The sequence below is a fragment of the Solea solea genome, chromosome 12, assembly GCF_958295425.1.
Source record: "Solea solea chromosome 12, fSolSol10.1, whole genome shotgun sequence".
Taxonomy (NCBI): domain Eukaryota; kingdom Metazoa; phylum Chordata; class Actinopteri; order Pleuronectiformes; family Soleidae; genus Solea; species Solea solea.
This window is the reverse complement of record NC_081145.1, coordinates 12,042,337-12,066,472: the sequence shown is the minus strand read 5'-3', so window position 1 is coordinate 12,066,472 and position 24,136 is coordinate 12,042,337. Positions and strand designations below refer to the sequence as shown.

General features: G+C 40.6%; 1 protein-coding gene across 2 annotated transcripts in view; it reads left to right on the top strand.

Moving 5' to 3' along the window:
• The window catches only part of reln (reelin), an 80,224-nt gene that overhangs the window by 35,168 nt on the left and 20,920 nt on the right, over positions 1-24,136 (top strand). For both annotated transcript variants that reach the window (XM_058644896.1, XM_058644895.1), the window contains exons 4-22: positions 4,348-4,418; positions 11,291-11,323; positions 11,412-11,490; positions 11,685-11,781; positions 12,845-12,896; positions 14,064-14,172; positions 14,549-14,789; positions 14,950-15,095; positions 17,229-17,380; positions 17,567-17,682; positions 18,267-18,475; positions 18,682-18,810; positions 18,912-19,021; positions 19,790-19,856; positions 20,071-20,304; positions 21,169-21,330; positions 21,829-22,065; positions 22,362-22,554; positions 23,283-23,395. In XM_058644896.1, the coding sequence (XP_058500879.1) occupies positions 4,348-4,418; positions 11,291-11,323; positions 11,412-11,490; positions 11,685-11,781; positions 12,845-12,896; positions 14,064-14,172; positions 14,549-14,789; positions 14,950-15,095; positions 17,229-17,380; positions 17,567-17,682; positions 18,267-18,475; positions 18,682-18,810; positions 18,912-19,021; positions 19,790-19,856; positions 20,071-20,304; positions 21,169-21,330; positions 21,829-22,065; positions 22,362-22,554; positions 23,283-23,395 (2,550 nt within the window). The remainder of the gene's footprint in view (positions 1-4,347; positions 4,419-11,290; positions 11,324-11,411; positions 11,491-11,684; positions 11,782-12,844; positions 12,897-14,063; positions 14,173-14,548; positions 14,790-14,949; positions 15,096-17,228; positions 17,381-17,566; positions 17,683-18,266; positions 18,476-18,681; positions 18,811-18,911; positions 19,022-19,789; positions 19,857-20,070; positions 20,305-21,168; positions 21,331-21,828; positions 22,066-22,361; positions 22,555-23,282; positions 23,396-24,136) is intronic.

The window sequence follows — 24,136 nt, the reverse complement described above, 5'->3', positions numbered from 1 at the left end:
ACGTCCCACCTGCCAAGGCGGTGACCTCCCTATCAATTCTAGATGAAACAGAATGTGGAGATTGAAAAGTAAAAGGAGCGGAGCTCGGGGGGACAGGGGGTCTGCACCACATGTATTTTGTGTGGAATGATTGCTTGATATTTCATGCTGTACGTTCCAGTAAATGTGCTCCATTGTGACTGACAAGATAAATAACAGACATGACTTGTTGCAGGGATTGATCTCTCTGCTGTTTAGTCCAGGTTAAATACAGGGGATTATTCTTGTTTTCCCTCTTGTCCTAATCTGACTCATGCTAAGAGAGTGAGGAGGAAAGGCTAAGGCTTAAAGTCACAGATTTTCTCAAATTTCAATTTTGAAATTCAGTATTGTTTCCCTCTATCGACCTCACTCCTCGTTTACCCCTTTATTAATTACTCGGTAACAGCACTTGTGGTCAACTGCTCTCCTCCTGGCTGCATTTTGAGTAGTAACTGTGCTTCTTCTGGCTGTGTTCAGAGCTGTAACTCTCTGTGACCCGGTGCTAACAAGCAGGTAATTTGCCAAACAACTCCCAAATCCCTCCTCTGTGGAGCTTCATTAAATTTACATGCTCTCCAAGAGCCTTTTACAATTAATTAATTTAGCGGCAGAAAGAACGGGAGAAAGTAATCAGATTTCACAAAGCCAGTCACACTGTCTCAGGTCTTGATGATGGGTGTGAAAACATCAAGACTATAGGCATAAATCAAGAAAATCTGGTTCTCTGTTTCATATGAGCTCCCGATCAGTCTTTCTGTTCTTCTTTTACTTGTTGTCACTGATTGCGATGCCATAACCGCAGCTGGTCCTCCACGCACAAGATAAATCAACCAATTAGGGTGTATTATTTTAAGGGCTTGGTCCAAATGTACCAAATCAGAACCGGTGACTGGAACTGCACGTAACTGAAACTTCTCATATTAATCACGATCACCAACAGGCCCAGTGAGCTGGGATAGAAAATGAGCTTTTAATTGGGATTTGAGGTGAAGGGGATGTGAGTGTTATCTAACGAGGGAAGACGAGCGAGTAAATGTGTGCGTCCTCTAATCTCAGATTAAATAACTAACAAAAGTTTGTCTGTGTGGTCACCCTACTGTGCACGTTCTTGTCTTTAAGATATATTTAACTACATTTATGTGTATACTTCATGGTAAATTAGTTAGAGTTAATGTGTGTGTGTGTGTGTGTTGGTGTGTATGCGTGTGTGTGTGTGTGTGTGTGTATGCATGTGTGTGTGCGGTTGGCAGGCAGCTGTCAAGCTGGTTCCTGGGGGATACTTATGGCCCACAGCAACATGTAATCTAACATGGAAGACATGCTTGGTAATTACCCACTCCAGGCCCTTTTGGGAACACTTTGAGTGACAGCCTGTCCATCTGCATATAGGTTAAAGCTCATATTTGGCTAGGAGTGATTGAGTGTTTGTGTTTGTGTGGTGTGGTGTGGTGTGGTGTGTGTGTGTGTGGACTGGATCACTGTCTTTGCTCACATGTTGTGTAGTTTGACAGGAGATTTTGGACTTTGAGGACAGGGCCATAAAACACTCCACTCCACATTTCCACTGACCTAATCCCGAAGTCCCTAAACCACCAACCCTCCCCTCCCCATCCCATAACTCCTATTCATCCCTTGCTTCTTTGAATCAGAAGGAGGAAATGAGGGGGAAAAACACCAATGTATTTAGGGCCTTAATTGCTTTTTCCCCCTGAAGAAAGTCAAATTAACATTTCGATGTTCAATAAATGTTAAGTGTGTATCGGCTCTGTTATCTGTGCAGGGGGGGGAGAAAATGATAATGAGAGACACATGCTGAGGAGCCACTGGATTGTGTCAGCAGTACAGACGCTGCGCTGATCACACACACTCTCCAGCTCAGACTAGATGCCCACTCCTGGCTACTGTTTTAATGTTATACATGTTAATAAGTCACATGTAGTCACACCAGTTACAGCCTTAAATATAAATAAAATAAAAATAAAATGTATTATTATTATTATCACTCTTTTCTATTTAATATACAATACAGTGTCCCTTCTATCCATGATAAAAACCATGATGCATTGTACCAGCTTCACCCCAAGCAATTCAAAGAAAGTGTTTCTCACTTATATGTCAGAAAAATTACCCAAAAATTAAATAAATCATTAATCTTAAATCTGATGCATAATTTTGTGGATTATATTTCCCTGTCTCACCACTGTAATAGAAACAACATACATCCACAAATGTAGTCCCTTTGTTGTTTTTACACAGGGCAAATGACAATGTGAGTGCAGCAGGTTCTCACGAATGTCAGGTCCTGTTTGCAGGAGGGTAGAGAGATGTTGTCACACGGATGTGTGGGGGTTAAACGTGTGAATGATATGTGTGTGAGGTTGAATTGGCTACCTGATGGAGCCTCCTGTCCTGAATCTGTTTACTGAACCTAAGATAAGTGTTTAGTGAATATTTAAGAGCCTTGTTACTCACCTCCTGCTGTTCTTTATGTCCCATCTTTTATTCATAAATACCAAACTCAAATTAGTTTTCATCTGATTCTGAATTATGAGTGTAATTATGTATGTTTTTCCCCAGCTTTGCACATGCACTGATGCTCTTTACTAATTGATGAGGTTTTTGTTCATTATTCATGAGCTGAGATGAATGTGTAATTGCTTTGGCACCCATAAAAGGCCTGAGTCTGCATGGTGGGCAAGAGTATGGCAGAATTTGGAAGGTGCAAAGAAAAACCCACATGGGATGCCAGCAAAGGAAGGAGAAATGACAGAGTAGGAGGAGGAGAGGGTGTGGATGTGAGGCGCAATGACTCCTGTAGCAACTGTGTTCTGTACATCCCATGAAGCCTTGCTATTTTTCTCCAAATGTTGAGTAATGTCTGTGAATCCTGGGAATACCCTGAACAGTGAGACAACAGTGTAAGGAACACAAGTGTGCCATTACATGGCAGAGGCCAAATTGAAAGACCTGTTTTTTCCACAAGTGGACCTCGAAGGGGCTCACTCCCTGTATGTGGGTGGAACACAAAGTCCGTGTCAGTGTGTGTTGTCGATGTTAGGTTGCTCAGATTTGCTCTGTGTGCCACAGATGATGCTCATAATTAATTCCAAAGCCAAATTACAACATTAAAATGATGTGTAAGTGCCAGACAGATGTGACAAGACCCCAACTGCTCTTCTCTCCTTGATGGATAGTAATGCTGCAGTCCATGAGGAAACAAATCACGGCGATGATATTCATCCTCTTTATGTTTTTGACCTAAATTCCAACTTTTGAGAAAACACAAATTATACTATATATGATTTGTGCAGTACAGCTTTTATTAGCTTTTTTTCCTCCATCATAGGGCCATTACTACATAGACCATTCTGTTGCCGCCACTACTTTGAATGAAGTAAGGGCTCTAAAAGTTCAAATTGGATTGCTTTCCAAGCTGAGTAATCTTTGTTCTTTCTTCCTCAATCTCTTCCCTATGATTGAGTTACAAGCTTTTATTTTTACTCTTTATTCTATGACTTTATCCTTTTAGTTTTTCATGGATGTTTTTTTTAAAATGTATGTTTTCTTTAATAGTATTATCTTTAATAATTGTTATAGAAGCAGTAATATTACTGTTGACAGCATTCTTACCATTATAGAAATAGATGACATTTCTGTTCTCGTGCAGCTGCTTCGGTGCATAGATTCCCGCCTGTTGTTCTCGATCATGTCTCAGTATCAGTGTAAAAGATCCCACTGCACTCACTCAGCCATTTCACCCTCTTAGATTTTTGAAGATCTCTCCATTTTCAAATGAATAATGCATTTCACAGCCACCGGAAGGAATTGATATTACATTCCATACATACACAGCATGCAACCTACAGTTAATGCATGAATGCAATGGTACAGGAAATTGATTTTATTCGAATATTTGTATTAGCGTGCAAGCACAAAAATGCTATTTCATTAATCGAGTAAAGAATAAAGAAATATCTGTCAGCATCCTGGTCATAAAATGGCAATTATCCTCTAAGCTAGAGGGAATTATGTTATAATAAGAAAATTCAAACGCACATGTAAACGATATCCCACATAACCTCAGAGAAACTAGATTAAATAACCTTTTCTTTTTTGTTTGTTTTTGTTACTCAAAGTCATAGTATTATGAACTTGGGAAATGTCCCCTTTTATGTGGGATGCCTGAGCACATTTTGGTTTAGTGGGATATTATGCCATCTGTGTTGCATTAATGTTCATACATTAAAGACAGACTTGTTAACTTTCATGGTTGTGCTGTTGGTGTTAAAACTCTGCGTCCCTTTGTCTTTTCTTTCTTTCACCCAGTGCCACAGCCACACACCGAGGACAGATCATTTTCAAGGATGCTCTGGCCCAGCAGCTCTGTGAGCAAGGAGGTGAGTGGCGTGGACGACAAACATAAACCTTGCAGACATGAAAATATGCTGCACTTACAGGAACATTTGTATATGAATCTGTTCAAGCACCCAAGAGCACCAACACAAATACTAACCTGACACTTCTTACCTCTTTTTTAGCACTCTCCATACAACGAATGATTCAATATGTTTTTTTATGCTTCTTCTTCATGGAAGTGCATTGCAGCACTTTTTTCTTTGCCCATTTTTTGCACTAATGATGCAGCCAGAGCCAGAGATATTTGGATGTCCTATACTGCCAGCTTAGTTTCAGCTTATGCTCAACACAGCTTCCCCTCTCTCCCTCTCACTGTCGGAGATTTATGCTGTATGGTCGACACTTCATACATACACTTTCTGTGACAGTCATAAGTAGCTATCGACAGACAGCGCAGTCCCACTCTGCATGCTGAGTGTGTATAATTGCTTGTTTACAGGGAAGCCATGGAGTTCACTTAAGAACTCAATTTTGTGGAGCAAATTATACTTAAATGCTTAAAGTAGAGTACACTCGCTAGTACTTATGTACTTGTTTTCCCCCAAAAAATGTCAGTGTTAAAACATGCTTAATCACAGTGGGTCACCTCTGTTGCCTCTTTATTAGGAGCGTATTTGGAGACGCTTCCATGCCAGACAGAGTGCTCTACGTGATAGCTCCATTGTACTTGGAAAAGAGCCCCAGTCAGGCCTAGAAATGTGACAGAGAGTTAGTGACAAGCTTTCTCTCCTCTGACTCTTTGCCTGAGAGCTCATACTTTCTCCACCACTGACACACTGCCTGGGTCATCTCCCTCTGCACATGACATATCTGTAGCCAACAACAGGCACTTAGTCCATTATTGCCAAGGCCCTGTAGTATCACACTAATACACATCTACTCACAGCGGGCACATTGGAAAGCAAAGGTATGGCCCATACAAGGCCTTGGGGGACAAAGGCTGTGAATGAACACGAGCAGACAATCTAGTCGTGACATGTTAAAACTTTTTTGAGGGGAATAAATGTGAGGAGGGGAAACCAAAGGTGACAGGGATATAATGTTGAATGAAGAGCTGTAATTTACAGGTGTCCATAATGACAGTTTCATTGTCTCATTGATGAAGGACAGGTGAGAGGATAAGCTTGAAAAGGATAAAGAGAAAAGATTGCAGGATGAACAGACTGTGTTAATGAGAAACCTGAAGGTCATAAATTGCAAATGATTTGAGTGCTGTGGTAATTAAACTTCATTAACATAAAAAGTGTACCAATAAACAAGATGTGAGAGGACAGCTGACCTTGTTATAGACTAACTCCTTTGATGGCCAGTAACAAAACACTTCTTTTCTGTTGCCAAAATTTGCCAATAAATCTGAATTACAAGTGAGAAATTAACTTGCTGCAGGCCACAGACGGCAAAAGGAGACCAAGGAGAGATGATAGGAATGAGTGAACAGTCAGAAATGAGTCTGATCGTTTCTGGTCTCTGGAGGTTGTATAATATTTCTTTACTGTGCTGATGCAACTCATCTTCATCAGTTCCTCTTCCTCTTTAGAAACCAAAACCTGCAACTTCAAAAAAAAAAAAAAAAAACCTGTGGGGATTTTTAAAAGCATGAAACTGTGTGTGCAAGGCTCCTGACAGAAAATGAAAATCGAGATTTGCTTTTTACTTTGACATTAAATCAACTCTGCTGTGGTGCAACCACTGCATTAGTGTGTAAAGAAGTGTGATAATGCAGAAGGTAAATGTCTAATCTTAATCATATTTTTCATCTTAATTACCTTGGCAGAGTCAGACTTAGCATCAAGTAAGGCAGACATTTCCCTTCCAGCTAGATTAAACAGGCTATGGTCCAAAATTCAGCAGCAGAGAGACAAAGAGAGTGTGTGCTGCTCTGAGTAAAGTTAATCTCAGTCAAGGTCTTAGCATTCAGAGTTGAATAAAATATACAGAACCAGCTCAAGCCACTTCAGAAGATCATATGCTTAAGACTTGAGCTTAAATGAAAGCTATGTACACCAGGGTTATCACCCATGGAGGAGAGGGAATGAGGAAGTAAAGGAGAATGGGAAAGAATGGAGTGAGAGAGGTGGCAAGATGATCAAATAAGAAGGCAGTCAGGGATGATCAGCCAAGGTGGAGACTTTAAGAACAAACTGACAGATTAGCTACGGAGCTAAGAAAAATGATAACACTGGAGTTTGAATGAGAGCTGGCGAAGAAAGATACAGTATGGATGGCTCCCTTCTAATGTATATGGAGATTAATGTAAGAAGAAAAAAAGGGATAAAAACATCTCCAACTCTGGAAAACTCTTATTTACAGAAAGTCTCCCCACAAGCTTTGGTGACAAGTGTTTGTTTCTAATATGTTTTTGAGTGTCCCTTAATTTCTGCTAACACAAACAGAGGCTGCATTTGTTTGATTTTGTGTGTACATGTGTAGTATACACCTACACTGATCCTGTCTGTTGGGCCGACTCACTCCTTCATCCAATCCCCCCATTCTATCTGCAATACAATTTTACCATGTTCTTTTGATCCTCAAAGTCAAACTAGAAACACAAAGGACATTCATGACATTTCCTCACAGATCAGTACACCTTAGAGTTTCCATTTAAAGATTGTATTCCCAGTGAAGTTTTGAGCAAACATTTTCTTTTAAGGAAGAATCTGTTGTGCTCAAAACTTTTCACTTTAACCGACAACCCGTTACTCCAGTTCACAACAAGCTTTGGAAGTCAAAAGAAGACAGAACTAAGAGAGTAGTTTTTTTCCACCTATCAACACCTTGCTGAAAATACTTTAAATGACTGCAAGAATAAGTGCAGACAGGCAGGAGTATAAAAACAACTATAAAAATATTCAAGCCCACATGAGAGGAGCCTAGTTGGCGAATGAAGAGAGGTAGGGGACTCGGTGTTAAAGAGTGCAGTTGGTGGTTGTGGGTGTTGAATGGTGATGCAGGCCGTCTATCAGCTCTATCTCCTGACAGCGTGGCCAGGAGTCCCTGCTTTCTGCCCAGCATGGCCAAGTCTACTCATTTCCAGCGAAGAAATAAATCAGGTCTTTATGGGCCTGGCTGAGTGCGCTGCACCTCAGATGGATTATTAAAGGGACATATAACTCAACGAGGCCACTGCACCCTGAGGGACGCCTGATCACAGTGCAACAGAAGGGACGGGTGGCCTCCACTCTACCACCTCCACACCACCCACCCAGTTTGTCCATCAGCCTGTTTCTGTGGCCAAATGCCAGCGTGCCTGCCATCTCCCATCGCTCACCAGCAAGAAACCTTGAGACCTCAGTTGTCTATATCTCATCGTGATTGTCTCCCTCAGCCCAGTTATTTATTCTCTTACTTTCTTGTCTCTCTTTCCAGTCTTCATTCCTATCCTTGTGCTATTAATTTGATCCTTCTCGCAACTCTCTTTGTGTAATGTATGTTTTTGTTGCCTCACTTCATCAACTTAAACACGCAAGGGATTGAAAATGTCTGTTGTGTTTTTCCCCAGGCAAGGGGATGTTTGTCTTAGATGCAGCCAAAAATGTGCTCTAAACAAGCCTGTTTTCCCTGTTGTGAGGGAAACAAAAGGTCTGCTTTCACTTAATAACACAGTCAGAAAAGTTATACCATAAATCTGAAAGTAATATTCTTTTCTTCCTGTTTCCTCTACATTCACCTTTAATTATTGTTAAGATGCCACATAAGATAACTGGTGTTCATTGAGTGGAGTGAAGTGGCTGAAATCTAACCTTGGAGGACCTTCTCTTTTTAGTCATTGTAGAAGAAAAACAACAGCATCCTGCTGAATCCTAGTGTGTCAGTAATTGCAGCCGTCGGTTGGACGAGAGCAACTCGACTTCAAACGCTGTTCACGTCGTGAAGGATGTGAGTCAGACAAAAAGAAAACGAGAAAAAGAGCCGAGAGAGGGAGATCAGAAGAGTGGGTATAGTTTACAGGGTGGAGGGGGGAGGGGAGTGGAGATTAGAGCTGGAAGATGGAGAGAAGATTTAAAATGATATTTGCCATGCACTCTTTGTCCTGATTTGTCTGAGTCTGCCAAAGCTCTTTTAGTTCCCACTCACATCACTCCAGCTCTGCTCACCAGCACCTAACTGGTTTAAGTCCTGGTGTAGTTTCTTGGGAATCCCTTTCTTTTTCGGTGATCCTGTTTATGTGTGTGCATGCATGTGCATGTCAGACAAATTGAGTGGAGTCATCTGTGGATGACAAAGCCATCAATGTGTATTTATCTGTGAGCGTGTGTCTCGCTTTGCGTATAAGCTGCGGCCAGGGAAATGCAGGCCTTAGCAGAGATGAGCTGTTAATTGAGGGTGTAGTAATTGAAGTCTTTAAGAAAGTATGAGGGGATTAATCCAAGTGAAACGAGTGCCACTGTCTCCTCCAGATGTGCAGGGGGTTTAGCAGAGACTGAGAGAGGCAAAACTGGTTGGATGAAGGGCTGGGCAGCAGGGAGAGAAAGAAAGTGGGACAGCAGTAGAGTGTGATGAGGCATAGAGCAAGAAAACTGCAAATGAGGTTTTTTGGAAGCTTGAAGGGATTATCCACCACCCCCAAAAAATCTTCTGGGCGTCTCCCCAACCAAATAGCCTCACTAGAAAGACTCAGGAAAGATGGGAGAAAACAATATAATACATCAACCAAACATTTATTACTGTTTGACAGTCAAAGAAGGTTTTGAATCAAGTTTAAGCACAAGAATTTTATAAAAGTTTGTGAGATGAACATATGATCCTTTAAATAATATGTCCACTGAGATTAAGGAAACATTTTTCATGGATAACAATGGCAATGGCAGTGTATTCATCATTCAAGATTTAATTTATAGCCTGCAAGTTCTGTTTATGTTAATGTTGGGCAAAAGGGAAATAAGTTTAGTTCTTCGTAGATCCATCTTTCGGTTCGTGCAGAGTTGGTTCCTCAAACCTCCTTGCAACCTCTGGAGATGAATGGGAGATAGGACAATGCCTATCCAATATTTTTCATTTGATTTGGATGTACTAACTGTTTTAAACTCTAGTCGCATAACCTCCACATAGGGCCTTGAAAGTGAGAATACAAATGAGGGTTTTTTTTTTATTGGAGCTACATATGGAATAAACCACAATAAACACAAGAGAGTTACACAAACTAGAATTGATAGTTTATCTAAAAGTGTTTTGAATCAATGGAGAATTAGTGAGGGAGGAAGAGTAATGGCGAGGGAAGAAGTAGGTCCTTTGATCTGTTTTAATGGGCTCCATAGTTGAGCCTGAGCCACAGCCAGAGAGTTGAACGTCAAGGCCCACCAGCACAGCAACAGCTGAACCACCCAGTTCTGTCACACAGACTACTAATACTCTCACTCCTGCAGTCAGCACGAAACTTTACTACAACCCTGTGAATAGTAAATCCGTTTCTGGGAGTCCGGCATTTCAATCCATGTGGAAAAAAATTAGGGCAACTAATAAATAGTGAAAGCTTAAGATTAAAGTACAGACATTAAGAAAACATTACAGTAGTAGAAAAACTTTTTAAGTAATCCCTTCTTTGCATCACATTCTGTTGGTTATGAGGGTGCTTATGTGTGCTTTCACATTTGCAAGCCTGTCTTTTACAGGTAATTTAGGAACTGCTGTAAGCTTTGGAAAAAGTCTTATGTAAGTTAAAATGAAACTTTAGACAAAGTCCTCTCTGTTTTATCTTGGTGTGTCTTATCAGGTGGGCAGGCTCATCTATGGCAGATTATCCTTCTCTACAGTCTGAAGAGAGGTTTTCTTAAAGCACCTCACTGAACAGAGCAGAGTAAAGAGGCTCAAAGAGATGGAGGGGTTCACATGTTCACCGAGGTCAAAGTCACTGTTATACTCAACAGTGACTTATCTTAAAGTGAGATTTAATATAATTGTATAACATAGGGGGCAAAAACTCTGAAAATGTGATTTTCTAGATAAAACCGCAGTGCACAATCTGTACATTTTGTTTAATGTTGTCAGTGTGTAAATCTGATATCACTGGATCAGCTGATGCAACTCTCTGTCTAATCTGTGTTTCCTGTCATATGACGAATAGTTTGTCACACCTTGCATTTTTCTTTCACTTATATTTACCAACTGACAGTTAGTTTCTTTAAAAGTTTAGCAACTAATGTACTTTGTGGGGTGATTGTGGTTCAGTGGTAGAGCGAGTCATCTTTCCACTGGAAAGTTTAGGGTCTACTTGGCTGCACATCAGTGTGCTGTGTGAATGGGTGAATAGCAAAACTGTAAAGCAGCTTTGATTTGTCCAAAGAAACACTAAATAAATATATTTTCACTTTCAGGCACATGTACTTACTCAGACTGCAGTTTGCAAAGTGTTTCAAAAAAATTGAGGGAAAGTGAGGTCTATGTTTTTCATGTTTGATTAATTTATCTGTACACTCTTGAACCTTCACTCACCTCCAGCTACTTCTCAGATCTGCATATCCCCTGGGAGAGATTGATGGTTCAATGTGTTAGCTAGACAGTGGCCACAGATTACAGCACACAGGCACCTCTGGGGATGATGGCGGTTAATTGGCATTGAACCGTTAATCATGACTGCCTGGTCTTTCATTAGTGAAAGGAATTAACATCAGCCAGCAGGGAGACTTCAGACGTGACTGGCCAGGACACGGGGAAAGTTTGTTTCACTCAGAGATGATTTAAGAATTGGACCATACAGTATACCTGCAGTTACTAAGTTTTTCACTTTGTGCTTTTTCCTGTTGTTCACATATTAACATTAAACTACACAGCTACACAAAAAATAACATACCAATATACCAGTCCATTCAAGAAGGTACTGACCTCACAATATTTACTCTCCTCTTCCTTGTTTTAGCGCCAACAGAATCCCCACTGAGACCTAGTCTGGGTAAGTCCACATTTCATGACATACTCTTACTTTTACATTACTTATAAGATGAAAATAGTCTTAGCATATGGTTTGTGTTTGTGTATAGCGGAGCTACATGGTAAACACGCTGTGCTGCGTGATGACTTTGACTCCAACCTCCAAGGAGAGCTGGAACCCAGCATCTGGTAGGTGAAAAGGTTCCGATTCTGAGAGAGTCATTGCAGTCTTCTTCAACTTTATTTTTGTCATTACATCTTCATCTTGCTTCTCTTCTCTTCTCTTCTCTTCTCTTCTCTTCTCTTCTCTTCTCTTCTCTTCTCTTCTCTTCTCTTCTCTTCTCTTCTCTTCTCTTCTCTTCTCTTCTCTTCTCTTCTCTTAGGTCTGGGTGCAGTAACTGTGAGGTGGGAGAGCAGTGTGGCGTACTGATGCACGGCAGAGCGGTGACTTTCTGTGAGCCCTTTGGAGAGCGAGAGCTGGTAACTGCCATGCCTGACCACACTGCAACCACATAACATTTTGCAGTCAATTGACCATATATCCAAGCCGACCACACAGTAGCCGCAGCCACCTCTACAGTAAATTATAAGCTTACTACAACCACAGTAGCAGGGGCTTTGTGTCAGTTTGTTAGAGTCAGTAACTTGTACATCACAGCTTTTTGTGAGTTTTAGCTCTTCCAGCTCAGAAGTATCAGGATACTGCCTGACATACAATGCGGTACACATGCATACACACACCATCCATTCAAATACATCTCCTGACAGCTGCTTATAAAAAAAGAAGATTCATACCCTCTTTCTGTCTTTATGAAGTTGATTCCAAACTGTTGGTGCTGTAAGAGATGAAAGCCAGACAGCAACAGTGGACTGTTTAGTGCCTCGTGAGACTATTTACTCCTCTGATAAGCATTTGTTGTGCGTGTCATTGTTCCCAAATGTTTGATGCCGCTGCCTGGCAGCTCTTCTATCAACTGCAACAAGCATGCACATCCAGAAACACAGAAACGTTTATATGGAGTTGCCAATACACCAGAACACACACATTCAAGCACCCTGGAACCTGTCTCTCACTCCCTCTTTCAAACACTTAGACACAATAGTTTTATAATATTTACAATACATATACATGTGTGCGTGTGGGTGCCCGTGCCTATAAAAGGTAGCCTGTAGACTATCATTGTCCATTTATATTTTTCCTTCTGTTAATAATATAATTAATGCTACTAAGGACAAAAGCATTCTATAAATTATAAAGTGTAACTTAACGCCAGATGAAAATGTGCTGCACATCTGGAGTCATTTAAGTTCTGACACTTTGACAGTGATACAGAAATGCCTTTCGATTGGCTAAAAAAATAAAAATACCACTGTTTGATGTGGTTACATGTTTCAGTGAATCAATTATTTTCAGCTTTCAGCACCACTTTACTTTAGTGCATCAACTCACATTGGACATTCTTTCCAATGATGTATAAGCTGATATTTAGATAGTGTGATTGTTAAGCCACATCTAATTATGTGCTTTGTTTATCTTCTCCAGACAACTGTCCCTCTCAACGCCAGCACAGCCTCAGTCCTACAGTTTGCCCTTGGTGAGTATTAAATCTCCAAAAGCACTTCAATCAATTACTGCACCAAAGCAGATAACATACATCTGTATTAGACACATTTAAACCTTGTTTTGCCCCGTTGTAGATTAGTGAGACAACTTGTACACAGGAAGTTTCTGTATTTCGTTTCTGTCTCTCTTTTCTGCCTCTCTCCTTTCTATCACAATAATGAATGATTTACAGAATACTGAAAAAAAAACAGAAGGCCATGGCTGAGTTTTTAATGGTATTGTATTTTTCATGTCCATAACATGCATCCGCCAGTTCTCATGGGAACATGACGGGGTGGAAATAAGAGTACTTACACTGTCAACAACTCTCAGCAACCTTCTAACCCTTCTGTATTTCATTCTGACTTTTTTCCTCATCTCTCTGTCTAGATGCACTTACAGATCATTAATGTTGTGTGTGTGTGTGTGTGTCTCCAGGTATTACTCATGTTGTGGGGTACTAAATTTGTTCACACAGTCACATTATGGGGACTTATGGGGACAAAAAGCAAGTTCCCATTACATAAATTGTTCAATTTTAAGGTGAATACATGTTGTGTGGTTAGGATGAGGTTAGGCCAGTATTAGTATTATGGTTATGTTTAGATAGCGTCTCTAGTAAATTAAAGTTAGTCAACATAAACCACACTGTGTGTGTGTTAAAGCTGTTGCAGTTGGATTTGCTAGTTTGCTGTTTGACGTTCAAAATTTAAACAATAGACTACACTGTCCTGCAAGGGGCAGTAATGAGCCCCCCATTATTGAAGCCTGCTGGTGTGAAATGAGTGTGGAAGTGTGGGCTTCATTCAAGACATCAACATAAGCCAGTTCCTTGTCTGACCTGCAATTGGCAGTACTGATTCACCTGATATTGAAGCCTGCTGAAGAGATGTAAGAAGAAGTGGAGCCTGTCTGTCTGTCTGTCTGTCTGTCTGTCACCAAAATGATTGCATTTTTATGAGGGCTTAGGGTGTACAGGATGGTGAAGAGCCCCGATTACCTTCTTTGCCAAGGCCCCGCAGAGTCTAGGATCGCCTCTGTACATAGAGGATCATCTCCCCACTGATAAAAATTCACTTGATGAAAACAACAAACTTGCTATGCAACTATAACAGTCATATAATATCTGTTTGTCTTCTTTTATATTTATATTCTCCAGGCTCAGGCTCCTGCCGGTTCAGTTATTCAGACCCCAGCATTACTGTGTCATACAGCTTAAGTGGTAACGCTAACACCTCAGATGACTGGATCACACTGGAGAAGATCAGGTTTCTCTCTTCCTCCACTTTCTCCTTGCTCATCTATCCCACAGTCATTCCATCTGGTATATACATACCCTCTCCCTTTTCCCTCATTCACACCTCCCCCTCTCAATTTGTCATTCCTGTCCTGTGTTTTTCATCCTTCCATCCATGCTCTCAGACAGAGGCATAATGATACAGTCCTATAACTACAATATTTACCAACTTGTCAGTGCATGTTGTGTTTTTATTTAGACAATAAAGAAATCAAATATGTAGATTAACAAATAAAATCACGTTTTCTGTCATCATTTCATTTCATCTTGAGTAGATACAGTGCCTCTCCATATTTATCTATTTCAGCCTTATTTTAAAAGGATTGTGTGTTTTTCTTCTCTTTTAGAGCCCCTATTAACAGCAGCACAGTCATCCACCTTATTCCCCTGCCACACCAGTCTCGGACTGATGGTGTTCATATTAAATGGTCTCAGGAGTCCCCTCAAGGCCCCGAAGGCTACGAGTCCTGCTGGGGCATAGACAACGTGCTACTGGTCAATGCTGCTCACAAAGTCCCCCTCATGGAGGACAATTTGGATCCCCCAGACACTGCTAACTGGCTCTTCTTCCCTGGAGCTACAATCAAGGTATTCTGACAAGTGGATTTGCTTCAGCCCTGTCAGTAGAGACCCACTCAAAGCAAAAGGAAAACATTTATGAGTGATTTATATGAAGAAAGAATGAATCCACTTCTTGGTGGAAGTGTTACTGAGTGCATATGTTAAGGTCTGCTTTCTTTTTGACCAGCATGCCTGTCAGTCTGAGGCCAATGCGTTGTATTTCCATGGTGGTGATGGAGTTGGCCACAGCTTTGCCTCCACCAGAGATATTGATCTGCACAGGGAAGAGGGAAGGAGCTACTGGGAGGAAGACTTTGAAAGCCCGCCATCAAAGTAAGTCAAGCCAATGGTCACATTTTAGTTTATTAATGTGACTAAGTTACATTGTTTCTAAAGCACTGCAAAGAGTACATTGAAATTCAGTGCCATAAAAGTACAACAAAACAATTTCAGGAAAAGGTCAGACTAATTAAACCTCTATATAACCACGAGTAATACTTTATTAAAATGCCAGTCCATACAGATTTATCGTTTTTAAAGCCTTTTTAAAATGTGTCACCGTCTCAGCTCAGGGGGAGTTTGGAGTTCAACAGCAATGAAACTAATGTAGTAAAACTAAATTTGGTTGCCAGACCTGAGGGAATAGTCTTTTATGGTGCTAAAAGATCAAAATATATTAGGCAACTATATGTGGCTGTAAAGAAAGTTGATATGTAGGTTTTTTTTTAGTATGCTATCATTGCTCTGCTCTTTCTCTTAGTTTTTGTTTATCCATGGGCTTTGACACACGTCACTTGTCATGTCAAGCATGCAACACGCAGTGCTAAACAAGTTTGTGTCAAACTCACACAAGGTAATGCAATGCCTGCTGGTGCTACAGAGACAGTAGTACATCTGTTCAGAATGCACACACACACACACACACATAGAAGCAAACACACAATAACAGTGGACAGCAAGGACACACCATCAGAAGCTCAGCAAGAGGGAGAGAGAAAATAGAGAGAGATGATAGATAGATGAATGTAATTAACAGGCCTCATGCACCAGGTCTGTCACAACATTTTTCCGTTAATGAGAGGGACCTCAAACAAGAGTGTGTTTCTACAGTCCCCCTGTGCCCCCGCACCTTCCTGCAGCATACCAACATGCGTCACCGCATGCTTGCTCTCACCCATCAGGTGCCACGAGCTGACACGTGTTTCAAGTAAGCAGGAAAGGTTGTGTGGTGATGGCACACTCTCCTAAGTGTCATTTAAGCCAACACTCACGATGACAGAAGCACACCAGGCTGTACTCGGCATGACAGAGAATAGAGAGGAAGAAGGGGGAAAGGAAAGGGGGTAGAAAGGTAGTGAGGAGGGGCAGAGGAACACAGGAGAGGGCTGACACACTGAGTTAACTTCTGTCATTGCTAATGAGGAGCCTCTCTCCACTGTGCAGAAGTATGTAAATGTGGGTGGGTATGTTCTTTATGTGTGAATCCTCTGCCAGGTGATATATAATCAGTATTGCTAGGATTGAGTGTTTGTTCATCGGCAAGATGCAACTCAGGAATAGTGTTTATATCCCATAATGTGTGTTAATGCCTTCTAACGTCTCACTTGGGGTTAAAATGTGGTTACGGTTAAGTGCTAAAATTGCAATATATGCAAGGCCCTCCATTTCCTTTTTTTTCTATTTTTAAGCTCTACATTGTACTCTATATCCACAGTGACTTGTGTTACTCAAAATATTTTGTTTTTTAATTACATTAAGACCATTAACAAACTGTAAAATTATGTAAAAAGAGTTTGTTAGAAATGTTAATGCTGTTGAAATGAAAGACTCAAACACATACACAGCATCATTAAATGTTGCTCTAAACGCACAAAAGTTACAAATTAATTTGAAAGCATGTACCGTAGGTCCTGCTCAGCTCAGAGTATACTTGTTGCAAAATCAGAATTCAGGACTTCATTACATTATACTGTACATACTATTATTATTTAAAAATCCAAAATTGTAATACAAGGCATTTTCAACCTTTTGTCAATGATGAAAAATAAAAGTGGTAAAAATTTTACAAATAACCTTTCATGCTAAATCACAATTTAAAGTGCTTAACAGTCACATACAAAATAAAATACAATTAAATGCAAAACACTGCTATAAAATTAACATTACATGAACAAAATATGATAAAACAAGTAATTTAAAATTGTGTAAGAAATAATACAATGGATTAAGTAAATGCTAAACTTAAAAGTTAGGTCTGGGGATTACTTTTAATAATAAATGTGGTGTTTTAGGTTAGAGTAGCTCTGCTCGCCTGCAACCAGGTGGTTAAACAGTATGTGAGCGATCACATAGACACCATGATACAGTATATTTAGGTAACACCCTATTTGTAAAATAAATATACAGTATTTGAGACACTTATTTTCCTTACTAAACTAACCCTCCCTGTCTGCATTTTTCATCTAGCTGGGACATAGAGGGAGCTGTTTATGGGACCCAGTGTGGAGAGATTGAGTCGGGGTCAGCCCTCGTTTTCGAGAAGGAGGGCCGCAGGAGGGTGTGCACCCCTCACCTCGACACCACGTCTTTTGGAAACCTCCGCTTCTACTTTACCATGGGTATTGAAATCCTCAATCTTTCCTACTCTTTCATTAATTTGCATTCAGCAAAAGTGAGTAACACTAGTTCTATTTGTAGTGAGACTATGTTCTTGTTATGATCCTTCTCTTTAAGGTTGTTTAACTTGTATTTGGTGCACACATGTATTATGTTGCATAAACATACTAAAGTGTATTTGTCTTTAGGTGGTGGCAGCTGTGATCCAGGAGAGTCCCATGAGAATGATGTCATTTTATTTGGGAGGTTTGAAGGCAGAAGGGAACGTGTGGTGCTCGACACCCTTTCATACTCGTCATACAGGGTAAGATATACACAACATACACTGTACACACACAAAAATATTCCTTCTCAGTATTCAGTGGTCTTTCACTGTATTCATTTATTTAAATCTCATGGTGACAGCAGTGTGAGCCTGTTATGGTGAGTGGGTTCTCACTGTTTTACACTGAAGCCAATTTTATTTCTACCATGCACTGAGATTTCTTGAAATCATTCAGAATTTAAAACTTTTTAATTTCTTTTGACAGAGTGCAAATGTTTGAACTCTGTAATATCTGTTTCTAGTATTATAGTATTAGCAGCCTTTCTGATAAATAGTTACAATTTTTCAAGCAAGAATATCAATCTTTTCGTGAATGTGTGCTTGTCTTTGTCTTGTGTGACAGTAATTTAAATATTGTTTTAAATCTTGAACTCTGTGGAGCTGTGATTATGACTCTTCTTAATTAATACCAAATAACTATTATTTAAGTAAGTAATAAAGTAAATAAATAGCAGATCATTGATCACAAATTCATTAAAATGATACTGTAGTTGCAGTTCTAATAAGCATCGGCCCTCTGTCCCCTCTGATCTATTCATTCATACATTTCTTTCCTCTCTCAGACTCCTGCAGTGGTATCAGTGGCACTCCCCACTGAGCTACAAACACCAGTCACCCAGTTCTGCCTAGAGCAGCGGTCGCACGGAGGAACCAATCGCCATGTGTGGGCTGTGGATTTCATGCAGCTGCTACCTGTGCTTCCTGGCACGCAGACACACGTTACTCAATTCTCCATCAACCTAGGCTGTGGCTCCTACCAGCCTGCCAACAGGTGTGACACACTCAGCGTTTGTTGCAAAAAATAAATAAATAAATAATGTATAGTGCTGCAACAATGGAGACCCTACACCCAACGTGAGACACCCTAGATTAGAAGTTACACCAAATCACAGTGCAGTTTAAAAAAAGAAGAAGGAGCTGTCCAATCCAGCTGTTGATTTTTTTAAGATTACAATGTTCTATGTTCATTTTCAATAGCGTGAGTCTGGAGTTCTCAACCAACCGTGGTCGCTCATGGTCTCTGCTCCACACCGAGTGTCTGCCAGAACTCTGTGCTGGACCCCATCTACCTCACAGCACCATTTACTCTTCTGACAACTACAGCGGGTAGGAATGCACACGAACATCTGTATGTGTGTGGGACTTTGTCCTCTTGTCAATTACAAAGGATGTACTGTAAGTCTGCATTAACTTTTGCTTCTCTACAGATGGACTAGAATTTCTATCCCTCTGCCCAATGCTGCCCTGACAGAGACAACACGGTTTCGCTGGAAGCAGTCTGGCACAGGAACGGGCAACATGTGGGCCATAGACAATGGTTAGGATGATACAGACGGGTCACATGGTTCAAGGTTTATTAGTGTTGTCCAAGCACCAAGGTTTTTGCTGATCTGTTGTGTCTGTCATTCACACCGGGTGTGTGTCTCCTGCTCGTTAGATGCTCTGAAGCTGAGGCTATATTTTACAGAGTTTGCCTTTGAAAATCACAATACATGCCATTTAAAACTAAAACAAAAAAAACCTCTGTGTCCAACTACAGTAAATGCCAGGACTTTAATATGAAGCCATTCATCCATCAATGCTACACATAAATGCTTTTACTTTGAAACAGTCAAGTCACAGGATGTGCTGTGTTAGTGACAGATACAGATGGTAAAACTGAGGTATAAGATCATTTCACTGTATTTTATGCAGTGAAATGTTCATAGGTCTTTTCCCAAAGAGAGCCACGCAGCTCACTCGTGATCCTGTGTGAAACGTATCCAGTTTGAAACCTCAGAACCTCAGACAGGCACCAACCTGTAAGAGCTGATTCATTTAAATATTGAAGGGGATAATATATATCTAAAAATGACAGTGAAGGGCACATAAATGATGTATCTCTACATGGTTGCTACACAACATTGGTGCACCATTGTCTCCCTTACCCTTGTTTTCATGTAATGTCTTTTACAAACGTATTGCTGATTAGTCTCATAAGGCTGCACTGTGTTTAGGGTCACAAAAATGTATTATTGCTCAACTTAACATGAAAATGTATCTGTTGCTGTAAAATGTAATTCATTTCTGTTCTGTATATTATCAGTGTATATTGGTCCAGCCTGTCTTCGTTTCTGCTCGGGGAGAGGACACTGTTCCCGCACAGGCTGCAAGTAAGCACCTGCTTTTTATTAAGCCAAATAAATCCAGAGCAGGCCTGCTCATTATCTGCCTAATGCCTCACAGCACCAATCACCATTCAGAATTAATGAAATTGTGTTGTGATTATGATTTATTAATGGAATTTCATTATCTCTGTCTACTTTTTTTTATTACATGCTTTATTATTTGTAATGCCTCCTCTCAACTCCTCTTTCTACCTCCCAGATGTGACCCAGGCTTCAGTGGTCCAGCCTGTGAGCTTGCCTCTCAGACCTTCCCAGCTTTCTTGTCGGAGGGATTCTCCAGCCCACGCCTCTCTTCCTACCACAGTTTCTCTTCCCTTCGTGGGGCAGAGGTCAGCTTTGGCTGTGGGGTGCTGGCCAGTGGCAAGGCTCTGGTCTTCAACAGGGACAGCAGGAGGCACCTGGTCACTGCCCCATTAGACAGTTCCCAGGCAAGGTAATGTGCTGGAAAAGAACACCAACACCATTTTGTGTTGCATATACATGGACACGTAAGAGATTGAAAGGAGCACACATGTATACAAAGCAAATGTGTGCTGTCAGCAGACAACCATGGTTTGTCTTCATAAGGAGTTTTATGTCTAAAAGATTCTGCAGATGTTTCAGTCAGTCACTCTCTCCTGCTTCATCAATCCCCTCTTTCCCTCAAACTCTCTGTAGATGTATTACGATTGCAGGGAGGACTACAGATGAGAGGAGAGATGAAAGCAATGATACAAAAGGGGAGAAAGAAAGATAGAGGGAGGGATGACTTTAGTTATGGTATCTGTGTTAAATTGATTATGTCTGTTGCAGCTCTCATTGTGCACCTGATGGCCATATTTAATGCTATTATTTTCCTAGTTGACTGAGTGAACAGCTGCCTAAAGAGGAAATTTCCCCACTGAGGGAAGCACAGCAAGGACAGAGAGTGTTGGGAGACGGGAAGTGAAGACTGATGATTGAAATTATAATAAGTAAAGTAAATGTTCTAATATGGACAATCATATGAACAAAGCATAGATGAATATATACATAGACAAGGCAAATAGTACAATTTGACTATATACAGTTAACATGAATAGGCAGATGTGAATTATCTCCGTCTTATTCTTTTCTTCACTCCTCCTCATTCTATCTAATCATCTCATCCATCATGCCACTCTCACCTCTTCACTCTGCTCTACTGTTTATCTACACTTTCACCTTTTTGTTTATCACTTTCTCGCAATCTTCCTCTTCCTTTTTACACAATGTCTCAACTGTCGTTTTACTTCTCTTTGCAACTCTTTTTCCTTTTTCTCACTCTGTCTTTCTGCAGATACCTGCAGTTTACTCTTCGGCTTGGCAGTCGTAGCATCCTGAGCTCATGTCCTGCTCCAGACCAACCAGGAGAGGGTGTCCTGCTTCATTACTCTTCAGACAATGGCATAACCTGGACACTTTTGCAGCACTACGCTTACCAAGGCTTCCATGAACCAAGGTATATGCTGTGCTTAGTGTGTGTGCACATGCACGGGCACACGGCCTGTATGCTCATAAGTCCATAGAGAGAGACACTTTTAGTCCATTAACACACACATTTTCCTTGTTACTGGTGTGCTGGATATTTAAGCCAGTGTGACCCACTGAGTCAGGCAGTGCTATCCATGTGAGTAATGAAGACAAAGTGGGCTCACTTCCAGCTGTACAGGCCAGGTCTCAGAGCTCATCATCACCTCAAGGAAGGTCAAGGATGGTCAATGAGTTAGGGACAAGCTTGAGACACATACCTGGTGAAAGGTGCAATCCCGGTTCTTACTTTATCATTGTATGTTGTATAAAAACACTATTATACAGGACAGGAAGAGAGGTCTATAAGAAAGTGAAATAGAACAGAATATACTGTAGTGCTAAATCTGCAACAGACTTATAATGTGACAATAAGACATTCACACGTGCCAATGAAATTCAGTTGTAACACTTGATTATTCTCAAATAGGATTGTATCAGTTGAGCTCCCAGCTGGTGCCCGGAAGTTTGGTGTGCAGTTTCGCTGGTGGCAGCCATACCATTCAGGCCGCGGTCAGGACGTGTGGGCCCTGGATGAAATCAGCATGACCTCTGTGTTGTTCAACACCATAAGTCTGGACTTCAGCAATGTGTTAGACGTTACCCAGAGTCTTGGTTTCTATCTCGGCCATGTCCAACCCTACTGCCAACACGACTGGACACTCAGGTAGACCTACTGCTCCGATTATGGCAACAATGGAGTCATTTTGTCATTTGGGTTTAATCATGCAGTAATACATTATGTTAATATTATATTTAATATGTTTAAATGTTTCATTAGTTGTTTTGTCTATTTAAGCCACAGTAGCCACTGTAATCGAAATCAACTGAAAGTAGCATGTGGACAAACTTGTGCCATCAGAAAAAAATTGACAGATGCTAAAGTGTCATTATCATTCTGCACATGTTTGCGGTAATGTTCCACAGCATCTCACATGTGATACCCTTTCTGTTGTTCCCCAGTTTCTCTGGTGAGCCCAGCCCTGGCTACAGTATCCGTTATGTGGAAACTCAGTCAATGCAGATCGGCGCTTCATACAGTTTGCAGTTCTCACTGGTCATGGGCTGTGGCCGCGAACCCTCGCCTCACATCGACACACAGGTCCGCTTGGAGTTCTCCACTAATCATGGCCTCACATGGCACCTGGTCAAAGAGGTAAGGAGTGTGAAACATATCCGCCCCATGTTGAGTGATTGTTAACATCTTGTTTTCAGCAGCCTCACTCACACCTTTGTTTAGAAGTCATCCTGAAGAGTGAGAAGAAAAGTTATCATGTATTCATGATCATGAATATTGATTTTTCTATTAGAGCCTGGGTAATAATGTGTAGATAATGACAGCCCTTTAATGTGGCACTTGTTTCAGATGGGAAATTATCACATTGACTCTCTATAATTCTGCTATTAGCAAATACATGACACTACTTGAATCAGCAAGCAGATTATCTTCCCATGATTCAACAAAGACTCTGAATGATCACAACTGGCTCATAAATATTCATAAGGCACCAAAGTATCTGCCAAGATTTTATTGCCTTTGAAATTGAATAGAGCATAATGAGCATTCCATCAGCAAATTTTCTCTATTTCCCTCATGTGCATGAAAATGCAGTCATTAGGCAAGTGCAGAATGTAAGTCGCTGGATGTCCTGTGCTGTTAATCTTAGCATGTCTTCCAGTGTTCAAAGTCAGATATACTGTAATCCTTATATGCATATGGGGCTGATCAAGTTTTATTGTTTTTATATGGTGTTGTTTTAGAAGGATTGTGTCAGAAAATAGAATCCACAATGGTAGTAGTATAGTATTTAGAAATTCAGAAATCAACATTTAGCAAATGATGAAACATGTATCGTAATGAAACCCCTCATTTCCTTGACCTAGGCCTGTCTGCCTGGCATGCCAAGCTGTTCTGAGTTTACAGCTCCAAGTGTCTACCATCCGTCTGAGTTCAAAGACTGGAGACGCATCACTCTGTCTCTGCCACAAAAGACATGGTAAGTAATACGTGCCTGTACAATAGACACAGACTACAAGTTTCAGAAAGATCAACTTTCCCCTGTTCTTGGTTTTGTGTTAAAATGGGAAATTGCAACACAGGTGTGGCATAAAACTAAAAAGAACATACTGCAAAACATCCACACTGTCAGTGATTGCACATTCACAGATGCACTCATAATGTATCTATACACATCTATGCAAACATCAGACACATTGTAGCCACAACTATTAACACTCATTAAAAGAGAGGTTTTAATCCTCGCTCTCTCTCAGTCAGACTCAATTTGGTTTTGCAGTCACAACCATTTCCTGAGGCATAACATTGTCAGACAGGGAGAAAATGTTGTCATACTTTTTCTGTTTGGTTTACCACTTACTTACTGCTAAGTGTTTTTGCTATCATTTTCTAGAAAAACATTGTCCCCCCCAAACACGGGTCTGAAGGTTTCCTCCAGCTCTGTTTACACTTCTTTATTTAATGTGGCACTGATTCTGGCTGTATGAGCTGATCTTATCTGAGTAACATGGTTTATCTTACACTTTTCACTTTGGTAGGGTTTTGTCTGTTCCAGTCCAAAGACTATAATTACTTTTTATTAGGCTTATAAAACGAAGCATTTCATTTACAGAGAAAGCAGAACTGACTCACATTTTACTTGATATTTTTTTTGTGAAAAATACTTATATTCTTACACCTCACACATTTTATCAACACATACTGTATAATCAAGTAAACC